Here is an 11080-nt window from a genome sequence, read left to right on the forward strand (position 1 = left end):
TGGACTGTGGGAGGAAACCGGAGCACCCGGAGGAAACCAACGCAGACACGGTCAGAATGTGCAAACTCCACACAGTCAGTCGCCTGAGGCGGGAATTGAACCCGGGTCTCTGGCGCTATAAGGCAGCAGTGCTAACCACTGTGCCACCGTGCCGCCCACTAAAATCTCATTAAAAATACATACAGACAGACCAAGCTGCAAAGAACAAAATATTAAACTAGAATCACTGCTTCCTCTTGTAAAAAACACGAATAAACATATAAATTAAACTTAACGTTGTCCATTATTTTTAACAATATCTATCAAACAGCAGCCCCACTCCTACTTACCGAGTAAGATCAAGAGACACAGCCACAAAATGGCTTATTTTATCACTCCCACCATGTTACCCCTCATAGTTCCCCATCTCTGATCCCTTCGTAGAGTTACACAGCACAGAAACAGGCCTTTCAGTCCAACCAGTCCATGCCAAACATAATCCCAAACTCAATTCGTCCCACCTGCCTGCTCCTGGCCCAAACCCCTCTAAATCTTCCCTATTTGAAATAACTGTACAGAAGCCGGTGTCCTGTCACCGAGTCATTCTTTATTTACTTGTGCACAGTAACACTGACTGTGGGTCAGCCAGCTCGAAGTCAGTCCCTGAACTGAGGAGATTCGGAATCCCTTGTTTATACCTTTTGCCCAGGGCTCCCTGATTGTCCCAGGTCAACATCCCCAATCAGGGATCTCATTGTCAATGCAATCCATCTGGTTCCAATCACTACACCATCCATGTACTTATCTAAGTGCCTTCTAAACTTTGTAACTGCACCCACATCCACCACTTCCTCAGGACGTTCATTCCACTGAAGAACCACTCTCTGCGTTTAAAAAAATTGCTCCTCATGTCTTTTTTAAATCTCTCTCCTCTCACCTTAAAAATGTGCCCCCAGTCTTAAAATCCCCCACCATAGCAGAATAGACCTATCAACTGGACCTATATCCCCCATGATTTTATAAATCTCTATAAGGTCACCTCTCAACCTCGTCCAGTCCAGTGAAAAAAGTCCCATATTTCTCATTTGGACAGGTAGCATCACCTGAAAGCACAGTATGTACCCTCCTCTACCTCAATGCTGAATCTCAAAGCCCCTCCACTGCCCTCAGTGTCTATGTTTGCGAGGAGTAAACACTCCATCCATTTAAACATTGGAAAAGCTGAAGCCATGTTTGCAGTCTGTCAGTTGCGCATACCAACTGCACCATCATGATTTGGAAACTAGATGGCACTGTGTCCGTTTTGAAGGCACCCAGCAGGTCAGAGCGCCAATTCTACCCCTTGGTCGCCCCCTTAAAGGAAGGATATTATTAAGCTGGAGAGGGTTCAGAAAAGATTTACCAGGACGATGCCAGAAATGGAGGATCTGAGTTATAAGGAGAGGCTGGGACATTTTTCACTGGAGTGTAGAAGGTTGAGGGGTGACCTCACAGAGATCTATAAGGTCATGAGGAGTATAGATAAGTTGAATGGAAGGTGTCTTTTCCCCAGAGTGGGAAGATTAGGGGGCATACTTTTAAAGTGAGAGGCCGAAAGATTTGCAAAACATATGAGGGGAAACTATTTTTACACAGAGAGTGGTCCATGTGCAGATTGAACTTTCAGAGGAAGCGGTGGATGTGGGTAGAGTTACAACATTTAAAAGATGTTTGGATAAGTACATGAATAAGAAATGTTTGGAAGGTTATAGGCCAGGAGCAGATAGGTGGTACTGGTTTAGTTTGGCATTATGGTCAGCATGGACTGGTTGGACTGAAGGGTCTGTTTCCGTGCTGTATGACTCTATGACCACTCTGCCATCTCATTGACCCTCCTGGTCCCACCCAACATTGCGTCCCCTGCCACTCTCCACCAGCACCAGAGACCTCTCCTGTACACGTCATCCCTCCCCCAAGACCCTTGCTCTGGGTGCTCCTGGCCCATCTGTGGACTGCGTTTATCAACCTGTTTCCGAGGAGATCAGGCATTAACCCCCTTCCCAGTTTGAAGGAAGCCCCAAAAACATTTTGAGCTAGAGAAATGTGCACCTTGTTACAAGGTTATGTTTGTTTGATTCTTTAAAGGAGATATTCTCCATTTGCCTTAGATGTGAAGTATTACTCAGAGGGCACACAAGGTGGCGCCAATTCCTCTAACCACCAACTTGATTTGCAGGTTCTTTCGGAGCAATCGGTCATGGTTTACAGAGCGTCCCAGCGCAAACGATGCATTGTGTGTGCTTTTTCTTATTTGTTTATTCATCTGTGAGATGTGGGCGTCGCTGGCTGGGCCCAGCATTTATTGCCCACCTGTTGTCCTCCTTTAAGGACATCAGTGAACCAAATGGGGTTTTAACGGCAATCAACAATGGTCACATGGTCATTATCAGGCTTGTTAAAAAAATAAAAATCCAGGTTTTTGATTGAATTCAAACTTCACCATTTCCCAGGATCTATCCACCAGAACATTAGCGTGGAGCTCTGCATCACAGGTACAGTGGCAACACCACTACATCTCATAGAATCTCTACTGTGCAGCAAGAAGCCATTTGGCCCCCATCGAGTCCACACCGACCCTCTGAAGAGCATCCTGGTAGCCTTGCATTTCCCATGAAGGACTTTTGCCCGAAACGTCGACTCTCCTGCTCCTCGGATGCTGCCTGATCTGCTGTGCTCTTCCAGCACCACACTCTCGACTCTGATCTCCAGCATCTGCAGTCCTCACTTGCGCATTTTCCATGGCTAACCCACCTAGGATGCATATCCTTGGACACTATGGGCAATTTAGCATAGCCAATCCACCTAACCTGCACATCTTTAGACTGTGGTAAGAAACCCACGCAGATACAGGGAGAATTTGCAAACTTCACCCATTCCTTGGGTGGAATCGAGCCTGGGTCCCTGGCACTGTGAGGCAGCTTTGCTAACCACTGAGCCACTGTGCCACCCATAAAATTAAAATCTCACCACCTGGCTTGGTGGGATTCAAACCCATACCTTTAGAACATTCACTCGAGTTCCAAGATTCCCAGTCCAGTGCCATGACCACCATCAGCCCTACTGTCCAGGGTTCCTTGTGAACTGTTCCGATCAGAATGGGTGAACTGTGATGTGGCACACTTGCCTTTATTGGTCAGTGCATTAAGTATAGGAGTTGGGATGTCACGTTGCGGGTGTACAGGACTGTGTTAGGCCACTTTTGGAGTACTGTGGTTTGATTCAGGATATCTAGTCGGCATGGATGAGTTAGACCAAAGGGTCTGCTTCTGTGCTGTATAACTCTATGACTATTTTAATTTAGGAATCTAGTCAGTATGGACTGTTAGACTGATGGGTCTGTTTCTGTGCTGTACATCTTTATGACTCTATTAATTTAGGATATCTGTTCGTATGAACTGTTGGACCGAAGGGTCTGTTTCTGTGCTGTATAACTCTGTGACTTGATGATTATTAATTTAGGAATCTGATCAGTATGGATTGTTGGACTTAATGGTCTGTTTCTGTCCTGTATAACTCTATGACATGATGATTATTAATTTAGGAATCTAGTCAGTATGGACTGTTAGACTGATGGGTCTGTTTCTGTGCTGTATAACTCTATGACTTGATGATTATTAATTTAGGATATCTGGTCGGTATGAACTGTTGGACTGAAGGGTCTGTTTCTGTGCTGTATAACTCTATGACTTGATGATTATTAATTTAGGAATCTAGTCAGTATGGACTGTTAGACTGAAGGGTCTGTTTCTGTGCTGTATAACTCTATGACTTGATGATTATTAATTTAGGAATCTGATCAGTATGGACTGTTAGACTAATGGGTCTGTTTCTGTGACTCTATGTGTGAGGAGCCCACTCTGTGCTAAGACGAAAGGAGGGATCAGCCACTCTGGCCCCTCACCTCCAGCTGCAGCTCCCGGCTCCTCGACACCGCCATGCTCTTCTCCTCGTTGAGCTGGGCGTAGCGCAGAGCCAGCAGGTAGTTCTCCTCCTTGATCTTGTTCAGCTCGTTGTTGTGGAGGTTGAACTCCTCCTTCAGCTTGCTGTAGCGTTCCTGCAGGCTCCTCAGCTCCAGGTGGCCATGGCTCAGTTGCTTGTTACTCTCCTGCAGCATCTCGCACTTGCTGTGGAGTTGGTGGATCACCATGGCTTTGTCCCTCAGTTGTTTCTGCATCTTGACCGCCTCACCCATCAGGAACTGCGTCAACCCCTCGTAACCCTCTTCGACTGCGGGAACAGACAGAAGAATCATTTCACAACATCAATAACCTGAAAGGAAACCTGCTACAAATGTTATCATCACTTTGGCTGAATGCCTTAATCTTCTAAAAATTCCTTCAGTGCTATGGATTAGTGGCTAATGTGGCTGATCCAGCTTTCAGCTGCAATCTACTCACAAAAACCAGCCCTCTAATCAGCTAATAATATCTGGTTTGTTAAGGTTAACTACGATTGATGGATATTAATTGAACTATTTCACACAGAAGGTGGTGCATAAAAGCAATGAGTTGCCAGAGGAAGTGGTATTGCATGAGGGATGACCTTAAGAGGTTTATGCAATCATGAGGGGTATGGATAGGGTGAATAGTCATGGTCTTTTCCCCAGGATAGCAGAGTCCAAAACTAGAGAGTATAGGTTTAAGGTAAGTGGGGAAAGATTTAAAAGGGATCTAAGGGGCAACTTTTTCACACAGAGGGTGTGCGTGTATGAAATGAGGAAGTGGTGGAGGCTGGTACAATTACAACATTTAAAAGACATTTGGACAGTACGTAGATAGGAAAGGTTTAGAGGGATTTGGCGCAGATGCAGGAAAATGGGACGAGTTCAGTTTAAGAAAGCTGATCCCCATGGATGAGATTGGCCAAAGGGTCTGTTTCCGTGCTGTACGATGCTGTGTCTTTGTGCATATCTAAACAGGGGATAGCTGTCACACAGGGAGGAGGGAAGGAGAGAGCTGGAAGATTGAGTAAGTAAATAAACTCTGCACAATGGAAAGCAATGTATCTTTTGGGCTCCGTCTGTAACATTCTCATCTTAGGTGGCACAGTAGCTCAGTGGTTAGCACTGCTGCCTCACAGCACCATGAGACCTGGGTTCAATTCCCACCTCAGGCAACTGTCTGTGTGGAGTTTGCACATTCTCCCTGTGTCTGCGTGGGTTTCCTCCGGGTGCTCCGGTTTCCTTCCACAGTCCAAAAATGTGCAGGTTAGGTGAATTGGCTGTGCTAAATTGCCCATAGTGTTAGGTGAAGAGGGAAATGGGTCGGGGGGAGCGTTGCTCTTCGGAGGGTCAGTGTGGACTTGCTGGGCCGAAGGGCCTGTTTCCACACTGTAAGTAATCTAATCTTCTTTGTCAGAAGGCTGTGGATTCAAATTCCACCCAAATTGGCACTCCAGAGAGAATGCTTCATGGTCAGAGTTACTTCTTTTGATGAGATGTTAAACCGAGACACTGTCTACTCTTTCAGGTAAATGTAAAACATCCCATGCTGCTATTCTGAAGAAGTGCAGGAGATTTATACCTGGTGGTGTTGACAACATTTATCCTCTAACCAACATTACATGGTCAGATTAACTCATCGTTATCACATTGTTGTCTGTGGGAGTCTGCGGTGTGCACACTGTTTCCTACATGACATGACTGCAATTTGACAGTACTTCATTGGCTGTAGAGTACCATGGGACAGGCTGCGTTCAGGAAGGATGCTACATAAATGCAAATCTTCCACCATCACCTCATGAATGTGCCACACGCTGCAAACCTACAGCACCAGAAACACTTACCACAACAAGAGCATCACATTTCAGCATGGGAATGGGTGGCACGGTGGTTCAGAGGTTAGTGCTGCTGCCTCACAGCGCCAGGGACCTGGGTTTGATTCCAGCCTTGGACGACTGTGTGAAGTTTGTACGTTCTCCCCGTGTCTGTGTGGGTTTCCTCCCACAATCCAAAAGATGTGCAGGTTAGGTGAACTGGCCATGCTAAATTGCTCCATACTGTGCAAGGATGTGTGGGTTCGGTGCATTAGTCAGGGGTAAATGTAGAGGGGGTAGGTTGGTCTTTAGAGGGTCAGTGTGGACTTGTTGGGCCGAATGGCCTGTTTCCATACTGTAGTAGGGATTCTACGATGATAGAAGATCAATTCTGTTTTTATGTTTAAGGTGTACAATGTATCTTCTTTCGCCACAACAAGCAACACCTCTCCCCTGAAAAAGGTTCACACTGCACACGTGCAATGTACTGCACATGCTCTGTGAAATGCCCTGCCAATAACAAACATGGCGGCACCCAAATGAGCACAATAAGATTAGATTAGATTACAGTGTGGAAACAGGCCCTTCGGCCCAACAAGTCCACACCGACCCGCCGAAGCGAAACCCACCCATACCCCTACATTTACCCCTTACCTAACACTACGGGCAATTTAGCATGGCCAATTCACCTGACCCTGCACATCTTTGGATTGTGGGAGGAAACCGGAGCACCCGGAGGAAACCCACGCAGACACGGGGAGAACGTGCAAACTCCACACAGTCAGTCGCCTGAGTCGGGAATTGAACCCGGGTCTCTGGCGCTGCGAGGCAGCAGTGCTAACCACTGTGCCACCGTGCCGCCCACTTAATTATGAGTGAATGGGACAAAGTGCCATTCTGGCAGGAGAAGTGCGCAGATTTGTTTTGCACATGTGCACAAAGACAAATACCAGAATTCCAGTCAAAATTCAATGAACTATACAGTTGTTTCAGCCTAACACTCCTTCATAGCTCTTTGAGGAACACAGTGGTGTAATGGTGATGAGGTCAGACTAGTTACCCAAACTAATGTTCCAAACTAATGTGTCATGGTGGGATTTAATCTGAAATAATAAAATCCATTTGGTTCACTTCAGGGAAGGAATTCTGCCATTCTTACCTGGTCTGGTCGACGTGACTTCAGACCCACAGCTTAACTACCCTCTGAAATGGCTAGATATGCCACTCAGATGACCAACTGACAATATCACTAGATTATTAATCCACAGGCCCCAGGGTAATGTTTGTAGGGACCTGGGTTCAAATCCTGCCACGGCAGATGCTGGAATTTGAATTCAACAAAAATCTGGAATTAAGAGTGTAACGATGACCATTGTCGATTGCTTGGGAAAAAAAAAACACATCTGGTTCACTAATGCCCTTTCGGGAAGGAATCTGCCGTCCTTACCTCATCTGGCTGACAAAGGTGTTGGGACAGAAGTTGAAAAGAGACGTGCCAGGCAGGATTTTCACACAAAGGGTGGTGAGTGCCTGGAACTTGCTGTCAGAGGAGGTGGTGGAAGCAGACACAATAGCAGCATTCCAGAAGCACCTGGATGAATACATGAAAAGGAAGGGAATGGAGGGATATGGATCCTGTCAGTGAAGACAGTTTTAGGATGGAAGCGCACAATGTGTAGGCTCAGCCGGGGAGGGCCTGTTCCTGTGCTGTGTTGTTCTAGCCTGGCCTACGTGAGACTCCAGGCCCACACTGAAGTGGTTCAAATAGCCAAACAAGCCTCTCAGTTGGAGTAGGCAATGGACTATTGGTATTACAGGACTAGGCAATAAATGTCGGCCCAGTTTGTGGCGCCCATATCCCATGAAAGAACTAATAATCGATGCTGTAGGACAGACTCTGGTCCCTCTGCGGCTGAATTCCAACATCAGCACGGTGGCTCAGTGATTAGCACTGTTGCCTCACAGTGCCAGGGACCCTGGTTTGATTCCAGCCTCGGGTGACTGTTTGTAAATATCCCCGTGTCTGCGTGGGTTTCCTCCAGGTGCTCCATTTCCTCCCACAGTCTAAAGATGTACAGGGTGAACTGGCCATGCTAAATTGCCCATAGTGTTCAGGGATGTGTAGGTTAGGTGCATTAGTCAGGGACAAATGGAAAGCAATAGGGCAATGGGTCTGGGTGGGATAGTCTCCAAAGAGTCAGTGTAGACTTGTTGGGCTGAATGTCCTGTTTCCACACTGTAGGAATTCTATGATGAATATCTTGAATCAGAATAAAAGAAGTTCATTCAATATGGATATAGATTTGTTCGATGAGCTGGAAGGTTCATTTTCAGACGTTTCGTCACCCTACTAGGTAATATCTTCAGTGAGCCTCCGGACGGCTTCGTCCCGAGTCTCACTGAAGATGTTACCAAGTACGGTGACGAAACGTCTGAAAATGAACCTTCCAGCTCAGCGAACAAACCTACATTCAGAACCTCAACCTGAGCTACAAATCTTCTCAAAACTCGCTTCATTCAATATTTCAAATCCATCCTCCAGAACTCCGACGAGCAATAAAGGACTTTGAGCATAAATAGGTCACTGTGCCTGGCTCTCCCACTCAGTACTACCTTCCTGTCTGCCCCCAATAATCCTTGACTCCCTCCCATTGTAACTAATCCCTTTCCTTTTACATCCATCTTATGGTGCAGGAACCAGCACTCAGTTAAGCATTTCCACATTTAGAGGACAGATTGTCCGAAGTGATTGCTACATTAAAATCCGATCAGTTGCTGTGTGCAGTCAGAAATAAAGAAGGAATTGTCATAGTCAAACAGCGAATAATTAGCAGTGCAGTTTGGGTTCAATGTGAAATGAAGTGTAGTCCAATTGCTCTGTGCAGTAAGAATTTTGGTGAAAGTTTAGGAGTCAGTGTTCAGAAAGATAGCACGGGTGGCTCAGTGGTTAGCACTCCTGCCTCACAGCGCCAAAACCTGGGTTCAATTCCAGCCTCGGGTGACTGTGTCTGTGGAGTTTGCATGTTGTCCCTGTGTCTGTGTGGGTTTGCTCCAGTTTCCTCCCACAGATATGCAGGTTAGGGTGGACTGGCTGTGGGAAATTGTCCAGGGATGTCTGGATTAGCCACTGGAGATGCAGGGCTATGGGGGCGAGTCTGGGAGGGATACTCTTTGGAGGGTCAGTGTGGACTTGTTTGGCTGAACAGTCTGTTTCCATACTGTAGGGATTCTAAGACTCAAAAGAAGCTTTTTTTAAAAAATTCATTCACTTGGCAAGGGTGTCGCTGGTTGGACCAGCATTTATTGTCCATCCCTAATTGCCCAGAGGGCAGTTAAGAGTCAACCACATTATTATGGGTCTGGAGTCAATTGTTGGCAAGATCAGATTCCTTACAGGCCCTTTGACCCAACAAGTCCACACCGTCCCTCCAAAGAGTAACCCACCCAGACCCATTTCCCTCTGACTAATGCACCTAATGCTATGTGCAATTTAGCATGGCCAATTCACATGGCCTGCACCTCTTTAGATTGTGGGAGGAAACTGGAGCACCTGGAAGAAACACACACAGACACGGGGAGAACGTGCAAACTCCACACAGACAGTTGCCCGAGGTTGGGATCGAACCTGGGATCCTGGTGCTGTGAGGCAGCAGTACTAACCACTGAGTCACCATGCCACCCATAGATGGCAGCTTCCTTCACTAAAGGACATTAGTGAACCGGAGGTAGTATATTAGCGTGAATAGAGGATTGGCTAACTAACAGAGAGAGACTTGATGTAAAGGCAAGTGTTTATTTACAATATGTATTACTGACTTGGATAGGAAAGTGAAAGTACTATCGCCAAGTTTGTGATAAATGGGAAAGCAAGTAGAGAGGATGACACAGAGGGATACAGACAGGTTTTACAAGTGAGCATAAACTTGGCAGGTGGAATATAATGCGAGGAAATGTGAGGTTCGGCACTTTGGCAGGAAGAATAGAGGAGTTGAATATTATTTAAAGGGAGAAGGACTGCAGGAGGTGACAGAACAGATTGATTCAGGCCTCGTGCATAAATCACATGAAGACTAGTATCAAGTTCAACAGGTAACAGAGAAGGGAAATGGAACATTAGCCCTTATTCCAAAGGTAAGGGAGTATAAAAATAGGGAATTTTTGCTTACAACGATGAAAAGCATTCGTTAGACCACTGCTGGAACACTGTGAACAGTTTTGGGACCTTTTAACTCAGGAATTGGAGATAGTCCAGAGAATGTTCACTCAGCTAATCCCATATGTGGAGGGTCAGGTGAGATTGAGTAGGTTGAGTAGGTTGGGCCGACTCAACTTTCCATATAGGAAAATGAGAGGGGACTTTATTGACACACACAGGATTCTTAAAGGATTTGACGGGGTAAACATGGAAAGGTCGTTTCCTCTTGTATGTGAGTCTAGGACCAGAGGATGCAATCTCAGAATAGGGGGTTGCATAAATAGGACAAAGATGAAGTGGAATTTCTCCCCTCAGAGAGCAGAGAATTGATAAAACTCAGTACCACAGAAGGCTGTTAAGGCTGGGTCATGAAGTATACAGAGGAACCTCAATTATCTGAAGGACATGGTCGGGGAATATTTCATTCAGTTAATTGAATTCTGGATAATTAAATGCCAGATAACATAGTGTCGGGACCTTGCGATCTTGCCAGATAATCTAATATTCAGAAAATTGAATGCTGGATAATCGAGGTTAATCTGTATTCAAGGCTGAGATAGACAAATTTTTTCAAGAGCAAAGAATTAAGGGAGAAAAGGCAGCAAAGTGGTGTTAAGGATTATCTTTGTTGCCCATGGTGATGGTTATTGGGCCTGATCGCTTTGAATGGAGGAGCAAACTCAATGGGCTGAAAGGCCAACTTCCACGCATACATCTTAGAGTCATAGAGATGTACAGCATGGAAACAAATCCTTTGGTCCAACCCGTCCATGCCGACCAGATATCCCAACCCAATTTAATCCCACCTGCCAGCACCCGGCACATATCCCTCTAAACCCTTCCTATTCATATACCTATCCAAATGCCTCTTAAATGTTACAATTGTACCAGCCTCCACCACATCCTCTGGCAGCTCATTCCATACACGTACCACACTCTGCGTGAAAAAGTTGCCCCTTAGGTCCCTTTTATATCTTTCCCCTCTCACCCTAAACCTATGCCCTGTAGTTCTGGACTCCCCGATCCCAGGGAAAAGACTTTGTCTATTTATCCTATCCATGCCCCTCATAATTTTGTAAACCTCTATAAGGTCACCCCTCAGCCTCTGATGCT

At 45.9% G+C, this 11080-nt stretch overlaps 1 protein-coding gene across 1 annotated transcript in view; it reads right to left on the reverse strand.

The window, feature by feature from the left end:
• The window catches only part of LOC122542252 (caspase recruitment domain-containing protein 11-like), a 119658-nt gene that overhangs the window by 62809 nt on the left and 45769 nt on the right, over positions 1–11080 (reverse strand). The window contains exon 4 of the mRNA XM_043679794.1: positions 3920–4245. Coding sequence (XP_043535729.1) covers positions 3920–4245 — 326 coding nt within the window. The remainder of the gene's footprint in view (positions 1–3919; positions 4246–11080) is intronic.

The sequence above is a fragment of the Chiloscyllium plagiosum genome, chromosome 39 (assembly GCF_004010195.1).
Source record: "Chiloscyllium plagiosum isolate BGI_BamShark_2017 chromosome 39, ASM401019v2, whole genome shotgun sequence".
Taxonomy (NCBI): Eukaryota; Metazoa; Chordata; class Chondrichthyes; order Orectolobiformes; family Hemiscylliidae; genus Chiloscyllium; species Chiloscyllium plagiosum.